Raw genomic sequence first — 18,552 nt, 5'->3', positions numbered from 1 at the left:
TCGACCTTTTGTAGGGGAGATACCAGCAGGAGTGGACCGATATTACCCATCTCCGAACTCGTTCTAAGTTTGACAATAATATTACGATTCACCAATTTTGGATTAAATCGGATATTCTCTTCGACAGTTATTGTGCGCATCAGCCAGACAGACGGGCAGATATCGCTCGATCGACTCCAACTAGATTTGGTTTCAAAAACAGATCTAACAAATCAAATAAAATATCCAATCCCCTCCCTTCTTTAACGTTTTTATCGTGCAATGACTCATATGCCATTACCCTATTTATCCATACACAATGCGTAGACATGGATATGCAATAAATAGGTAATTATTTAAATTTTTAACGTGACTCTGTCAACATGAATCGAACATAGAGTTTTTCAATATTTCCTCAAATCATTTTGGCCCTAGCCATCAACTATGCGGCGCAGCGGAGAACCAGTCTGTCAACGAACACCAGCCAGTGTTGAAATGGGAATGAAGCATAATTTGTCATTTCATGGGATGTTGTCAAAAAGTTGAGTTCACTATTTTCGTTGTTGCCGTTGATCGCATTGGTTATGGGCGCCCCCCACATATTAATAGGGTCCGGATGATTGGTTATTTCTTTTATGGCCATTATTGAGTGTGAGAGCTTTTCAATATTCTTATGTCTGGTGAACCGAAGAAAAATCATAATAGTTTTTTTTTCTTTTTCTGTTTAAACATGATTAAGAAATTATTCCAATTCTTTTGATCCATACACTTTGCAAGTCGTGACTTGTAGGTTATTGTCGCCACTACAAAAGACACGATCCGATATTTTTTTTTTTGTTTTGCTTGGGCACAACAACAACAACTTCGTTTGAATATTGGTTTTATAGAATATTAAATATTTCTTTATTTTCGACACTTAATTACGTTGTTGTTGGTGACACATGCGTTGTTGTCTCATTTGTTTTTATTGTTGTTGTTGTTCGTATGTACCTGGAAATGTATTTATTGACAATCCAGAAAGGCATAGCGAATCGGGTGATTGGCCGATGTGGGGAAAAAAATCAATTAATTTTTTTGGGTAATAAGGTTAGCAATAGGGTTGCCACGCCATTATAAAATCTCGTATGAAAAAATAGCATTAAAGCTATCTATGGATAGAAGATCTCTTCTATGTATAGAAGACCTCTTCTATGGATAGAAGATCTCTTCTATGTATAGAAGACCTCTTCTCTGGATAGAAGATCTCTTCTATGTATAGAAGACCTCTTCTCTGGATAGAAGATCTCTTCTATGTATAGAAGACCTCTTCTATGGATAGAAGATCTCTTCTATGTATAGAAGACCTCTTCTATGGATAGAAGATCTCTTCTATGTATAGAAGACCTCTTCTCTGGATAGAAGATCTCTTCTATGTATAGAAGAGGTCTTCTATACATAGAAGAGATCTTCTATCCACTTCTATAGATAAAGACCACTTCTAGAAGATCTCTTCTATGGATAGAAGACCTTTACTATGGATAGAAGACCCCTATGGATAGAAGACCTTTTCTATGGATAGATGACCTCTTCTATGGATAGAAGACCTCGTCTATAGATAAAATTCATCTTCAATGGATAGAGACCTCTTAAATGGATGGAAAACCTTTTCTATGGATATAAGACCACTTCTATGGATAGAGGACCACTTCTATGGGTAGAAGACCTCTTTTATGGATAGAAGATCTCTTCAATGAATAGAAGACCTCTATGGATAGAAGATATCATCTATGGAAAGAAGACTTCTATGGATAGGAGACCACTTCTATGGGTAGAAGACCTCTTCTATGGATAAAAGATCTATTCTATGGATAGAAGACCTCCATGGATAGAAGACCTTTATGGATAGAATACCTCTTCTATGGACAGAAGACCTCTTCTATGGATAGAACACCTCTTCTGTGAATATAAGACTCGTATTTGGAGAATAGCATTTTTAAACTGAGACCTCTTTATTCTAAAATGGCAATCCTATCCCACTTTTGTAAAACTATTAATTCACAAAATTTCATGCTATTTATCTGCAGATTGTTATCGAAACCGGATCAGAATTTTGTCACACAACATGAACTACATAATTAATTAAACAGTAACACAATTCACAATTAATTTATAAATAATAATAAAACCAATATTGAAATGCCAAAGGTGTTGACGCAATGAGTTGTTCAAAAACCATTCAGGGTTAAGTTCAAAATAACCAATATTTTGTTGTTGTTGTTTATAATCGATCGTTTTGTGAACAAAACATCAACAGAAATATGCGTAAATAATTAAGTACCGGACAATGACAATAATGAGCAATGATGAATTAATATTCTCGAGAAATTTAATGTCATTCGTCACACAACAAATGGCAAGTGACAGGGCGATTTGTCAACAATGGGGACGAAAAAAAACAAAAACAAAATCGGAATTAAAATTCGAATTGGTTTTAAGCTTTATTCATTCATTTTTCTCTACTTATCATCTCATTTGTAGACATTTTCTAAGCGATTTTTTATAAGAAAACTAAGAATTTCTTAACAATCCTTAATTCTTTAGTTTTCAATCAGCCATAACTAAGACAATTGATTTGAATTATAGCCTCAAGTCATACCCAGCTGTCGCCAACATGATTTGAGATTTTTCTTTTCATTTCTAATGATTTTCTTATGCTTGTTAATTTCTAACGATTCATCGAATCCTTACTCAACGACATTCTCATTAGGCTTCAGAGTTGACGATATGGATGAGCTGTTTTCATCTCTACTTTCAACTAGTATTTGTTTTTGAATATCTCTATTTAGAAAAGGCTCATTATCCTTCTCCCCCTACTCACATGGCATATCAGAGCAACAAGGAAATATTTGCATTAAATCCTGTTTGAAATGCATCCGTCTCAAGTTGGTGATTACCAGCATGCCGCATATTCTTGAAAACTAATTATGTGTAAATGTTTTGTTTCTGATTGACGAAGCAATGCTGTAGAAAATCAAACATGTACGCAACAATAAATTACCCCTAATGAGTATTTCGGTAAGAATGAAGCTCGAAATTGAGAAATAATTTAAAAATTTAAATAAGGTTTTCAACGCAAAATTTTGCAATGCCTATAAAAGACCTTAAGTTCAGCTATTACCTTAAGGTCGTTTATTGTCTATAGAAGACCTTAAGGTAATCTATTGTCTATAGAAGACCTAAAGGTCGTCTATTGTCTATAGAAGACCTAAAGGTCGTCTATTGTCTATAGAAGACCTAATGGTCATCTATTGTCTATAGAAGACCTTAAGGTCATCTATTGTCTATAGAAGACCTTAAGGTCATCTATTGTCTATAGAAGACCTTAAGGTCATCTATTGTCTATAGAAGACCTTAAGGTTATCTATTGCTATAGAAGACTTTAAAGTCATATATTGCCTATAGAAGACCTTAAGGTCATCTATTGCCTATAGAAGACCTTAAGGTCATCTATTGCCTATAGAAGACCTTAAGGTCATCTATTGCCTATAGAATACCTTAAGGTCATCTATTGCCTATAGAAGACCTTAAGGTCATCTATTGCCTATAGAAGACCTTAAGGTCATATATTGCCTATAGAAGACCTTCAGGTCATCTATTGCCTATAGAAGACCTTAAGGTCATCCTCTGGTTATAGAAGACCTTAAGGTCATCCTCTGGTTATAGAAGTCCTTAAGGTCATCCTCTGGTTATAGAAGACCTTAAGGTCATCTATGGTCTATAGAAGACCTTAAGGTCATCTATGGTCTATAGAAGACCTTAAGGTCATCTATGGTCTATAGAAGACCTTAAGGTCATCTAGGGTCTATAGAAGACCTTAAGGTCATCTAGGGTCTATAGAAGACCTTAAGGTCATCTAGGGTCTATAGAAGACCTTAAGGTCGTCTTTTGCCTATAAGGTCATGCATTGCCAATAAAAAAACCTTGAGATCATCTTTTGCCTATAAGGTCATCTATTGGCTTTAGAAGACCTTAAGGTCACCTATTTCATATAGAAGATCTTAAGGTCACCTATTGCCTATAGAAGACCTTAAGGTCATCTATTGCCTATAGAAGACCTTTAGGTCATCTATTGCCTATAGAAGACCTTAAGGTCATCTATTGCCTATAGAAGACCTTAAGGAATCTACTTCCTATAGAAAACTTTAAGATATAATGCCTATAGAAGACCTTAAGGTCATATATTGCTTTTGGAAAACCCCAAGATCATTTATTGCTTTTAGAAGACCTTATGGTCATATGTTGTTAACAGAAGTCTTTGAGGGCAACTATTAGCTATATAAGACTTTGAGGTCATCTTTGGAAGACCTTAATTTCTTCCACTGCCTACAGCAAACCTCCATGTCTTTTATGACCTAAAAATATTATACCTTCCTAAGAATAAAATCTTATCGTATTTATAACAACGTTTTCCAAACTTTCCATTACCCTGTAGAGAAGACCCTGTAACCGATTTCCACCTTTATTGTTTTTAATAATATTTATTTACAGATGACAATAAATAATTGCCTGATTGATGTTAAAAATAATCTTTAAACGAAATTCAAATTAATTGATTAATAATAAATGTGTTTTGAGTTTAAGCAAATTTACAATACCCCAAGGATTGAACGATTTATTTTTGTTTTCTTTTATTTTTTAAAATAAAAAAAAAAGAAAACGACAACAATAACAACAAAACCAGTTCATTGTCCTTTTTGTTTACAACATCAAAATTCAAAACAACAAGAAAATTGGGCGATTGCAATAAACAAGAATATAAAGACAACAACAACAACAATTGCAACGACTATCTTCGTCGCTTTTCTTACAACTTGTTCGCCATGCGAACGAAATCCATTCATCCATCCATTCAATTCCTTATCAAGGTAATGGGAACCACGAGACAATGACAAGAATCGTGAAACAATTTTATTACGGCGCAGTTCTGGTATTTCGGTAGGAGCTGAGATACAATTTTGTTACCGCCAGATATGAAATCTTTTGATCAGTATCCACATTTTTTCCTTAGCATGTTGCCGTCCTCTTTAGAGAGATACACGAAATATGATCTAGTTCTTCTCTTATTAATTTCATAACCGCTTATTACAGAGTCGGCATGTAAACCGGCTTGCATGAGAGCGTATCCAGTTCTTTATGAGTAGTGATTTTACAAGTTTTCAGTGTCGCATGCCAAACGTGAGGATCATGCTTTACGCGAGACGTGGACTATTGCCCTGACATTGAGTTTGATTTAACGAGTTGAACCACACATTACGAACTGGTAATTGGGAGATAAATGAAAAATGCAAACTTGTATTTGGATAATTACGGTAATCGAGACTACAAGGAAATACTCTTCAACAATTTGTTGGTTTTTTGTTTGGAGACAGAATTTATTTCAGACAGAGATAGTAGGAGACAATAGGTGAAATCCAGATGTTTATTTGGCCGTAGAAGACCTCAAGATCCGCACTGCTTTACATGGATATTAGATGACCTCAAGGTTATCTATAGACAGAAGAAGGCATCAAGGTCTTTTAAAGACAATGGAAGATCCTAGTGTAAGCAACGAAAGACCTCCTGGTCTTCTATGGAGAATAGAAAAATATAAGTCTTAAAAAATACCCTAAGGTATTCTAGGGAGCATAGAAGCCCTCAAGGTTTTCTATGGAGTACAGAAGATCAAGGTTCTCTATATACGTACACTTGAAGACATGAAGATCTTCCACATACTGTAGAAAAAAAGTGTTCTATGAACATTAAAAGACCTCCAGGTATACATCTTTACAGACAGGTCAGACAGTCAACAGAAAACCCCAAAGACTTTTTTTAACTATTGACAACCTATAGGTCTTCTATAGACAATAGAAGACCTCAAGGTCATCTATAGACAATAGAAGACCTCAAGGTCTTCCATAGACAATAGAAGACCTCAAGGTCTTCCATAGACATAAGAAGACCTCAAGGACTTCCATAGACAATACTGTAGAAAAAAAAGTGTTCTATGAACATTAAAAGACATCCAGGTATACATCTTTACAGACAGGTCAGACAGTCAACAGAAAACCCCAAAGACTTTTTTTAACTATTGACAACCTATAGGTCTTCTATAGACAATAGAAGACCTCAAGGTCTTCTATAGACAATAGAAGACCTCAAGGTCTTCCATAGACAATAGAAGACCTCAAGGTCTTCCATAGACATTAGAAGACCTCAAGGTCTTCCATAGACAATACTGTAGAAAAAAAGTGTTCTATGAACATTAAAAGACCTCCAGGTATACATCTTTACAGACAGGTCAGACAGTCAACAGAAAACCCCAAAGACTTTTTTTAACTATTGACAACCTATAGGTCTTCTATAGACAATAGAAGACCTCAAGGTCTTCTATAGACAATAGAAGACCTCAAGGTCTTCCATAGACAATAGAAGACCTCAAGGTCTTCCATAGACATTAGAAGACCTCAAGGTCTTCCATAGACAATACTGTAGAAAAAAAAGTGTTCTATGAACATTAAAAGACCTCCAGGTATACATCTTTACAGACAGGTCAGACAGTCAACAGAAAACCCCAAAGACTTTTTTTTAACTATTGACAACCTATAGGTCTTCCATAGACAATAGAAGACCTCAAGGTCTTCTATAGACAATAGAAGACCTCAAGGTCTTCCATAGACAATAGAAGACCTCAAGGTCTTCCATAGACATTAGAAGACCTCAAGGTCTTCCATAGACAATACTGTAGAAAAAAAAGTGTTCTATGAACATTAAAAGACCTCCAGGTATACATCTTTACAGACAGGTCAGACAGTCAACAGAAAACCCCAAAGACTTTTTTTAACTATTGACAACCTATAGGTCTTCTATAGACAATAGAAGACCTCAAGGTCTTCTATAGACAATATAAGACCTCAAGGTCTTCTATAGACAATAGAAGACCTCAAGGTCTTCCATAGACAATAGAAGACCTCAAGGTCTTCCATAGACAATAGAAGACCTCAAGGTCTTCCATAGACATTAGAAGACCTCAAGGTCTTCCATAGACAATAGAAGACCTCAAGGTCTTCCATAGACAATAGAAGACCTCAAGGTCTTCTATAGACATTAGAAGACCTCAAGGTCCTCTATAGACCTCAAGGTCTTCTATAGACAATAGAAGACCTCAATATCTCTATAGAAAATAGAAGACCTCAAGGTCTTCTATATACGATAGAAGGCCTCAAGGTCGTCTATAGACAATAGACGTCCTGAAGGTCTTCTATAGACAATAGAAGACCTCACGGTCTTCAGTGGGCAATAGAAGACCTGACAGTCGTCTGCAGACAATAGAAGGCCACCAGGTCTTCTATGGACAATAGAAGGCCTCCAGATCTTCATGGGTAATAAAAGGCCTCCAAGTCATCTATGGACAATACCTTAAGGTATTCTATAGGTAATAGATTACCTTAAGGCATTCTTTAGGAAATAGCTGACCTTAAGGTCTTCTATGACCTCAAGGTCTTCTATAGACAACAGAAGACCTCTAGGTCTTCTAAGGACAATAGAAGACCTCCAGGTCTTCTAAGGACTATAGAAGACCTCTAGGTCTTCTAAGGATAATAGAAGACCTCCAGTTCTTCTAAGGACAATAGAAGACCTCCAGTTCTTCTATGGACAATAGAAGACCTCCAGGTATTCTATGGACAATAGAGGACCTCAAGGTCTTCTATGGACAATAGAAGACCTCAAAGTCTTCTATGGACAATAGAAGACCTCCAGGTCTTTTATGAACGATAGAAGACCTCCAGGTTATCTATGGACAATATAAGTCCCCCAGGTCTCCTATGGACAATAGAAGTTCTCCAGGCTTTCTATGGGCACTAGAAAGCCTCCATGTCTTCTATGGATAAAAGAAGACCTCTTCTTCTATGGACGATCTGACCTTCTATGAAGACTTCAAGGTCTTCTATGTACAGTAGAAGACCTCAAGGTCTTCTATGTACAGTAGAAGACCTCAAGGTCTTCTATGTACAGTAGAAGACCTCAAGGTCTTCTATGGACAGTAGAAGACCTCAAGGCCTTCTATTGACAGTGTAAGACCTCAAAATCTTCCATTGACAGTCCAGTACGTCCTCAGGGTCTTATAAAATATAAGGTTTTAAGTACCTCATATTCCTATTCCAATATTTATGTTTTCATTAACAAAATATATAATCCCAAAAATATCGCTGTTCAATAATTCAGCATCACTTTTAAAAACAATTAGCCGCAATTAAAGTCTGAAATATAGGTTACGTTATTGTTATTGTTAAGGCACATGTTCGAAGCAAAACAACTTGGCGATGTGTTTCAAATGTCAAACCATAAAATTATTAATGAAGTTATAAATATAAACGTGGTGGCAAAATGAGAAAATAACCAAATAAATAATAATGGGTGCACACACCTCCCGGTTCGCAAGGCTTCATTCATGTTGATTTGGATTTTTGTTTTTCATTTGCTTTTCAAAGGTAACCTACCTCAATCAAAACAAAATCAATAAACAGGGATGTAAATTTAATAATATCACGATTATCTGATTTAACTATACATATATTTATTTAAAATGAATGGAGGGTATGGTTGTATTTAATTACGCGTTTCCTTCGTTGATTGTGACCACCAATATCATGAAAAGATAATAAAAATGTCATTAAAACGACACTTGGCGGCAATAACTTTAAAGTCGGTCAATTTGGTTGTCGAACTTATATATATTTTAATTTTAATTACAATAAAACCATGAAGATTTCCAGATAAAGATAACAGGGAGTTGTATGTGTGATTTATATTATTATATTTAATAAATTTTAGTAATAACCAGAAAACCTTCTGTTTATCTTATTTATTAAACTTATTTATTAAACTTATTTATAAAAAGAAGGGAGAATGTGCAAGAATCGATTTTTTCCGATTTAATTGAATATTTATATAAGACTTAGGTTACATGTGAAAATAGATCATTTCTCCGCCCCAGAACCGGCAATAATTTACCAGTTTTGGTATTTTTTATGATATCATAACGGGACAACTTAAAAGGTGTCAGTCGGTTTTGCTGACAGATGTATACCCTCAGCCAATATTCGATTATTTAAATATATTTTGACTTCTGTTATGATCATTCAAATTATTGACCCTCTATGGAGTAGGTTCCGAAAGAATGGGGCAATATTGTCCATTTCGTATCGGAAAAAATAAATACGTTACAAATATTGCGACGTGCCAGGTTTGAACTTCCTTCACTTTATATGAGATATGTGATAATTTTTTGAACATGTTGAACATGTCACTGCCAGATATAGTCGACCGAAGCATTCCATTTTCAAACTTCATCTAACAACGAAAAAATATTGGTATAGGTAAATATTACAAAAAAATCGAACATTTATGTCCAATTTTATGCGAAATCATAAATTCCTTATTCATCCCAGGTTTCTGGTTGAGAGAAATATTCAGATATAACAAGTTGTTAAGAATCGCTGACTTGTTTCGCAAGTTATATAAAAGTTTTGAAAATTGTGACCTTTTATGAGTAAGGTACCAGAAGGGGTTCGCAGAAATATATCATCTGCACAACAGATCTGGTGCTAGCAAAAATGTTTGTATGTGTGAAATATGAAGAGAACCGGATGCTTATTTCGCTTTATTAGAGCGTTCAACATCCTATATGGGGAGGCACCAAAAGAAATGGTTCGATCTCTACTATATTTATAACAAACCTTGTGTTGATGGAAATATTGATATTGACCAAGTCTGAATAGAATCGGATGTTAATTTCGCGATTTATGAGATTCGTGGATATTCAAAGCTTTTGGCCCTTTTTGAGGATGATACTGGAAGGAATGGACAGATATATCCCATCTACACAACATATTTTGTGTTAGTAAAACTAATGGGATGTGGGAAATAGGAAGATAAACGGATTTTATAATTATTTTGGTTATTCAAAATTTTGGTTATACTTCTACTGGAGGTACTAGAAGTAATGGACCGATATATCCCAATTTCACTGCAGATATTGTGTTAGTAAAAATAAGTGGGATCTGTGAAATATAAAGAGAACCTGCTGCTCATTTCGGATTTTATAAACCCTTAGGTTATCCAAACCTTTGACCCTTTGTGGGGGAGGTACCAGAAGAAATGGTCCGATCTCTACCACATTTAAAACAGATCTTGTGGTTATAGAAGGAATGAGATACGCCAAGTATAAATGGAATCGGATGATATTTTCGTGTTTTGTGAGCTTCATGGATATTCAAAATTTTAACCCTTTGTGGGGGAGGTACCAGGAGGAGTCTTCACGCCAGACCTTGGGTTAGTAAAAATATTTTGATGTGTGTAATATGAAGACAATCGGACAATTTCATAAGAGTTATAATTATTCATATTTTGACCCTTTGTGGTACGTAATGGAGTGGTCTGATATTGTCCATTTTTGCACCTGACCTAGCACTGATGCAAATATTGGGATTTGCAAAGTTGGAGCAAAATCGATCGATGTACCAAGTTTGGACCAAACTGGATACTCCCTTCGAGAGTTATCATGCTATCGCTAGATCGACTCCCAATGTCCAGAAACAGATTTGGTCCAAAAAGACATGTGGTCTAAAAAAGTTATTTCGATGAGGCAATTTTGGCCGTATACCCTCATTAGCCATATGGCTGATGGTATAAACAGCGGTTATAGTAAAAACTTACATTCTAGCAGTTGTGGACGAGAGCATATAGTGGTACCTGTTAAAGGTTAAATATTCAAGCAGCAAATAAGTCAGAATTGTTGATTAAAAATTGTTTTTCTAGGCTAAACAATTAAGAAAGCTGTAAGTTCGGCCGGGCTGAACTTTTGGAACGAATTTGGCAAATAACAAAAAAATAAAATCCGTTAAAAATTCTGTTAAGATCTTAAAAATACCGATTGCAGCTGGTATATTGGGATATATATGACGACGTGGACCTGGATATGCAACTTTTGTCTTATACCATTAAAATATTCAAATGCGAAACTGAAAAAATCATCAAAATACCGAATATCAGGAGGTGCCGTAATATGGGGCTATACGAAGACGTGGACTTACACAGACAATTTTATGTCTTAGGCTGTAGCATGCATTGCGAACTTCTAATACCAAATTTCAAACAAATCCTGTGAATAATGTCACTAAAATACCGAAAATATGGATGCACCATTATATGGGGGCTATACCAAGATGTGGACCTACATGGTTCATTTTCAATACCAAAAGTCCAGCAGACATAATATACATTTGAGTAAAATTTTATAAACCTACTTCATTTCGTTCGGAAGCTAGAGTGATTTCCACAGACGGACGGACATCGCAAAATCTAAATTATTCTGATCAAGAATATATATACATTGCGGGGTCGTGGTGATACAAACGGAATGACAAACTTAATATACCCTCCATATAGTTTTTCAACTAAAATTTGACGAAGTGGCGGTTTAGTTTTAAATATTTTCCAGGCCCCAGAAAAGCCACAATCGCGATTTTTTTAGTTTTTTTTTTTTTTTTTGATTCTCAAATGGGCCGAAACGCAAATTATTCTATTTTTGGCGTTTTCTTTACATACAAATATTATTTAAATATGATAACTTAATTTCCAAAACTTTAATGTTGTTAAAAAACGTCCCAACATTCTACCCTTACTTTGCAAACGCCACATCAAATCTCCTTAATATCCCCACCGGAAGAACTCAAGTTGATTCAGTCTGCACTCATTTCTGTCAATCGTTTTAAAAGACAATGTCAAGCCTTTTTGTTTTATCAACATTTTAGGCAATTCTCGCTGAATGTCACTGCATCTTCGTTGTCACTCAGCTCTAGTTCTGGCGACACTATCACAACTCTCAGCCCAAGCAAAGAGCTAAGCTATGAGATTAATTTAAACTGAAACCGGATTAAATCCATTGAATTTGGCTGACATCCAAGTGGGGCTGTCAACGATGGAGACACAGTCATTCAGATAAGCTGCTAGGCCGTCAGACAAGCGTTAAGTTATGCTGTTCGATAGTGAGATGTTGGATGTTAACAACGTGGATTTTGGCTTGCTCTGCAATGTTAATGTGGATTCTTTAACATGCGATTTTATTGAATGTGAACTTTTTTTCTCTTTTGTTTTGTTCAAAATTTTGCATTTATTTTTAAACAAAAATATTTATGTGACAACGTGCTGTGACATAGCCCCCTCGAACATTAATAACTTTTAAAGATACTTAAAAATTGGGTTTAGTTTATGGTTTGCCAATTGGAATTGAGTCAGTGGTCTTGCCTCGATATAGGCGTGTTAATTGTTTTTTGCCCTTTTGATTCGGAGCCATAAATGTCCTTGCACTTCGATGGGTCTAAATATATGTGTTTGTACAACAAACGAGGTAGTTTTATAATTATGTTGAAAATTTAATATTTCGTTCAGTGGAATTAGAGAGGTACCAGCCAATATGTAGGATCAGATTTACACGTAAAAATAAACGTTTATATTGGGAATTTATGTGATTTTATAGATAGATTTTACAAACAATAAATCTCTGAATGCTTAATATGGCTTCAGAGCAGATATAATTTGGAATCGGAGGGATATATTCAACTCAGAATCGATTTCACCAAATTTGACGGAGACATTTGTACCTCTTGTATCAAATAGCATTGCTATAGAGCAAAAACAAACAATTAAAAAAATGTAAGTTCAGCCAAGCGGAACTTCAAATACCCTCCATCATTTGAAAAAAATTTTCAAATCTTCAAAAAAGTCCTTTAATCCATAAAGGAATATAGAATGTTACCGTTACATTGGGACCTATACGAAGCCCTGGATATGCATAGGCAATTTTCTGTTACAGGCTGTAGTACTCATTACGAACTTACAATACGAAATTTGAAAGAATTCCGATGGATAATGGGACGTAGCTTTATATGGGGGCTATACGAAGACCTAGACCTGCATATGCAATTTTCCGACAGTTGTACCCACAAGGAACTTCAAATTTCGAATTTTAAACATTTTTGCTTAAAAGTGTGGCACAAATAATCGAAATAGCGAAAAGTTCAGCAGACCAAACACACATCCATGTAAAATTTTATAAACCTACTTCACGTCAGATAGACGAACGGACATCTCTAAATGGACGTAAAAATTCTTGCTGATCAAGAACATATATATTTATTGGGGTCTAAATATATATATTTCAAGGTATTACAGACGGAATGACATACTGTGATGGAGGGAATAAAATCTTTATCGGAGCTATAGATATATGGGAACCGAGTTTCACCAAGTGTAGTATCTGCTTCCAGGATTGAATTCTATTCGATTGAATGTGCAAAAGTGCATCCAATTTGGGCTTATATTACACATTGTGCACTACAATAAACGTAAAATCGTTTGAAGATATATACAAATAAACTATATACAAATTTAAACCGATATCGATAAAATTTGACAGAACTTTCTGAGCTTTATCTCGTATCTGGTACCAAATATCATTGTTGTGGAGTGCACATTACGAATGTAGGGGACTTAAGCACCAAATCAGATGAAACATATGTATGAAGATATCTAAAACTTCATGCATATGTTTCATCTGCATCGATTTTAACCAAAATTGCCACACTTTCTTCTAGACTGAATTCGGTCGTATGTGTCAAAATGGGCTGATATTACATATTTGGTGCACAATATACTTGAAATTTGACGAAGTCATATATGGAAGCAATATCCACGTCTGGACCGACTGATATCTGGTACATCATTGTCTTAGAGTGCATATTACGAAACTTAAACACCAAATCGAATGAAACATATATTCGGTGGCTATAGCCATATCTTAATAATATTGCAGCACCTTAGGAGTATTTTTTTCTAGGCTAAATTCGTTAGTATGTGCTAAAATCGACTCAATTTGGACTTATAATACGCATTTGGTGCATAATATACATGAAATCGGACGAAACACCTCAAAATATATATATGAGAGATATATCTAAATATGAACCAATCTCGAGAACATTTGGCAGAGGTATTTTTGAACTGTTTCTGATATCTGGTACAAAATATATTTGTTGTGGGGTGCGTATAACGAATGTGGGGATACACAAATTTCAAACTTCAAGAAATCGATAAATATCAGATAAAAAATAATAAATGTTAAAAAATGCGTAGACAAATTTTGAAACCCTTAACTCCCAAATTTAAAGCACAGAATATAGGACTTAGATTTTGTTTAAACATAGTGTGTCCATGACATTTCAATTCTCAAAATAATAAAAAAGATATAATTTAGAATATACAGTCTATTTCATGTATAACCCAGGTTTTTAATTGTTATGTCCTAGGCCACACTGTGGTACAGGATATTATGTATTTTTGTATTTGTTTGTACTATGAAGGAGGAAACGAAATAGGCCCACAGTTTCATTTGATGATCATGTCCGTCAAGATATATTTAATTATACCCTCAGCCATATGGCTACAGAGTGTATTTATCATTGGATACGGCCAAAACATGCCTCATCGAAATAACGGTTTTAGACCCTAGGTCTCTTTGGACCAAATCCGTTTCAGCACATTTAGAGTCGATCTAGCGATGTCCGTCCGTCTGTCTGTCTGGCTGGTGCGCACGATAACTCTCGAAGGGAGTATCCGATTTAATCCAAACTTGGTACATCGTAATATTCTTGTTAAGCTTAAATCGTGTTCGGTGATGTGCAATATTGGTCCATTCCTTCTGGTACCTCCCCCACAAAAGGTTGAAATTTTCAAAAAATATATTTTTTGCACAGAAAGAAAAAGGATAATCCTATTTTGCTCCAGCTTGGCAAATCCTAATATTTGCGTCAGTGCTATGTCAGATGCGAAAATGGATAATATCGGTCGACACAAGTACCTCCCCCAAAATTTTGAATAATTACAACCCTTATAAAATGTGATGAAAGAGTCCGATTGTCTTCACATTTCACACATCCCAATATTTTTATTAACCCAAGGTCTGTTACCAAAATGGAATACATCGGTCCACTCCTTCTGATACCTCCCCCTCAAAATTTTGAAATTAAAAAAAAGAAACAAAAAATATTTTATGCACAGCCATAATCCGATTTTGCTCCAACTCTAACTCTTGAAAAAGTTTGAAACCCTTAACTCTCTATTTAAATCCCAGAATATACGATTTAAAAATAAAGCGGGATTGAGTTCAAATAGAAGGACTCGGGGAGTACTTTCCGAATACATTAACTTATGGGCAAAACTAATTTCGGACTTTAAAACTTTTTGTATCATCAGAAAAATTATCGCTCAATTTGTGGGGAATTACAGATAAAAGGATCCGCTGAACATAAATTTATGAAGCGTTGAAAAATAGTGAATGTTGATGTCTGTTCAGTGGACTGCTTCATTCTTACTTTCTGTTCAATGGACCCTATCGTACGTAATTTACCTAAAATTATTGACTTTTCGTTGGAGCCCTGGAATATGAAATAGATTAAATATTCTAAATTTTTTTATTATTTTAAGAATTTAAATGCCATGGATCAAATAGTTGCACTTTTACCTTTTATTTCCATATCTGTATTATATAATTCAAGACATTTTAATTAATACTCCTAAAAATTTTCGATTGATGAGGTTAGAATAAACATATATATGGCAGATATTTGAACTTCAAAATTGAATATTTACGTCATTTTTAAATACATCCTTACGTCCTGAGTAAATGCAAAGAAGCTATTAAAAGATTGCTCCAATCTGATGTGTGTTTCTTTTCTTGAGTTTTGTCAACTTATCTCACCGCCCCACATCAAAATATTTTTATATTACCGGCTTAATGGTGAGGTTGTTTACATTATGTTGTTATTTTTTTCTTCACCATTAACCACATTGCTGTTTTATGTTGCTGTCGTCCGACTTCGACATAAACCAGTTATGTAACAGTTAATGCTTTACAACATTTTCATTTTTATTTTTTTGCTTTCATTTCAGATCACTGTCATCCTGTGTACAGTTCAAGTAACAACAACATGATGTCCTATTCCATGCTAGTCGCTTTGGTTGGTATTACGTTTTTTTTTCTTATTTTCAATTAACAATGTTACTTTTTTTCTTCTTTTAGGCCATTTTAGGTTTAAATCTTTTCTTGGCCACCCTTGTTGCCGGTCATGGCCGTCTGATGGATCCACCCGCCCGTAATGCCATGTGGCGTTTTGGTTATCCAAATCCCGTGAATTACAACGACAACGAGTTGTTCTGTGGCGGCTATGCCGTGCAATGGGAACAAAATCAAGGTCGTTGCGGTGTCTGTGGTGATGCGTATCATTTGAAGACACCACGTCCCCATGAGGCCGGCGGTGAATATGCCAAGGGTATTATTTCGAGATATTATACAGCTGGTCAGGTGAGAAAAATATATTTTTTTATACCCCAACTCCCTACACCGTCTAAATATTTTATTTGAAAACAAGACAAAAAATACAGAGTGAGATAAAAAAAATGCAACAAAGTCAAACGCCATAATTAAAATCTTTTTTTTTTAATTTAATTGAATGAAAGCAAAAAATGTCGGAAATAGTATCAAATTTTAGAATAAGTTTAGATTTGTTCGAATTGGCCACCTTTGGCACGAATTATGGCCAACGAATTCAAACGGCCAATGAAACCGTCACCCGCTGCCCGAGTGTTGCTCTGCGTTATTTTGGCACATTCCCGGCGAAGCGCTTGCTTGAAGTGATCGACACTTTAATATTTTTTAGTCCCAACCTTGCTTTTCAAAATATTCCAGACAAAATAGTCCATCGGATTGGTATCCGGAGATTTTGGTGGCCATTGTGCGCTGGAAATGAAGCGAGGAACCTCAGAACCATTCTTGGGTGGCGTGTGCCGAGTACGGTGCTGAGTCCTGTTGGAATGTCCAAGGTCTGCGGCCAAAATGTTTGCGTGCCCAAGGCTTTGATACACCCTCCAGAATAATTTCGCTATGATATTCGGCATTTATTCTGATGCCACGGTCGATTAATACGAGCGGAGAGCGACCATCGGCTGTTATGGTGGCCCACACCATCACCATGGCCGGCGCTTGAGTTCTGGTGGCCAACCGAAAGTGCACATTTTTAGCTGACCTCTTTGGCAAGTAAACACGATCATTTTGTTTGTTTACAAACTGCTGGACAACGAATGTTTTCTCATCGGAGTATACCAAATTCGGCAGTTCAGCACTTTCTGCCAAGCGAATCAACTCTTTAGCTCTTTTGAGTCTATTTCCTTTCTGTTGCGGTGTAAGTTCTTGCACTTTTTGGAATTTCAATGACTTTACCCCGAGCTCATTTTTCAATATTTGCCGAATGGAATAAGGCGACATGTTCAGCTCACGGACCAATTTTTCTGCCACTGCAATTCGGACTTCGATCAAGTCGTTTCTTTACTTTTCGAACCATTTCTTCTGGTGTTGCTGTTTTCTTCCGTCCACTTCCTTGACGTTGGGCTACGCTACCAGTATCACGGTAAGGAGCGATGGTACGAGGCACAAAAGATTAATTCATATTTGAATGCTGGAGTGCTCTAACGATAGCCCCTTTTGGTTTTCCATCCAGATAGAAAGAAATCACATTATCACCCTTGAATTCCATCACGAATAACATTTTTTCTAAACAATATAATGAGTTGTCACTGGAATAATTTTAACAGCTGTCCGACGAGTGGCTTTGAAATGACAGAAGTCTGAAGTTGGTTGCAGTTTTTCCATCTCACCCTGTACGTATACAAAATTATACCTGAAATTTATGGTTCTAAGCTGAGGGTTTATATGTGTCAGGAGTCCAGCTGATATGTTTTTTTACGGGTTACTGTCATAATTTCAAGTTAATTGTATTACATTTAATTTTCTTCCTTTTGTACGCAGGAAATTGAAGTCGAAGTTGAGCTGACTGCAAATCATTATGGCCGCTTTGAAATGTATTTGTGCCCGAATAATAATCCACGCAAAGAAGCCACTCAGGAATGTTTTGATCGTTATCCTTTGTATATCTCTAATAGTCGGGAACATCGGTTCCTCATACCTCGCGATGCCAAAAAGAAGGACATATTCCGTTATCGTGTCCGTCTGCCACCCTATGTCACCTGTACACAATGTGTTTTGCAATGGACCTATTACACGGCAAATATGTGGGGTACTTGTGCCAATGGTACTGAGGCGGTGGGATGTGGTAAAGCTGGTAAGCAACATAAAAAGGAAAAAAACACCGCAAGGAAACCTCCCTTTCTTAATTGCGAAAATTAAAAATTTTATTTTTCATGAATTTCCAGAAACCTTCCGTAATTGCGCTGACATTGCCATTGTTTCCAACACGGGCGGTGGTTTGCCACCTCTCTTCGTTAACAAAAAGAATCCTTATCTTTTGTACTACAGAGATTATAGAGCGCCTGAGGAAAATAATGTTTTCCCTTTGATTGTCAGGTAAGTGAAGGAGGTTGCTTCGGATGTGCCAAGCCGAATTGAGACTATAAATCATTAAGCCACTGATTATTCTGTACATA

At 35.8% G+C, this 18,552-nt stretch overlaps 1 protein-coding gene across 3 annotated transcripts in view; it reads left to right on the top strand.

The window, feature by feature from the left end:
* The window catches only part of LOC101891129 (uncharacterized), a 57,712-nt gene that overhangs the window by 32,882 nt on the left and 6,278 nt on the right, over positions 1–18,552 (top strand). For all 3 annotated transcript variants that reach the window (XM_020037899.2, XM_059122127.1, XM_020037900.2), the window contains exons 2-5: positions 16,006–16,073; positions 16,136–16,417; positions 17,918–18,230; positions 18,322–18,472. In XM_020037899.2, the coding sequence (XP_019893458.1) occupies positions 16,044–16,073; positions 16,136–16,417; positions 17,918–18,230; positions 18,322–18,472 (776 nt within the window). In that variant the 5' untranslated portion in view covers positions 16,006–16,043. The remainder of the gene's footprint in view (positions 1–16,005; positions 16,074–16,135; positions 16,418–17,917; positions 18,231–18,321; positions 18,473–18,552) is intronic.

The sequence above is a fragment of the Musca domestica genome, unplaced genomic scaffold (assembly GCF_030504385.1).
Source record: "Musca domestica strain aabys unplaced genomic scaffold, Musca_domestica.polishedcontigs.V.1.1 2, whole genome shotgun sequence".
Lineage (NCBI taxonomy): Eukaryota > Metazoa > Arthropoda > Insecta > Diptera > Muscidae > Musca > Musca domestica.
This window is presented reverse-complemented; position numbering and strand designations above follow the sequence as displayed.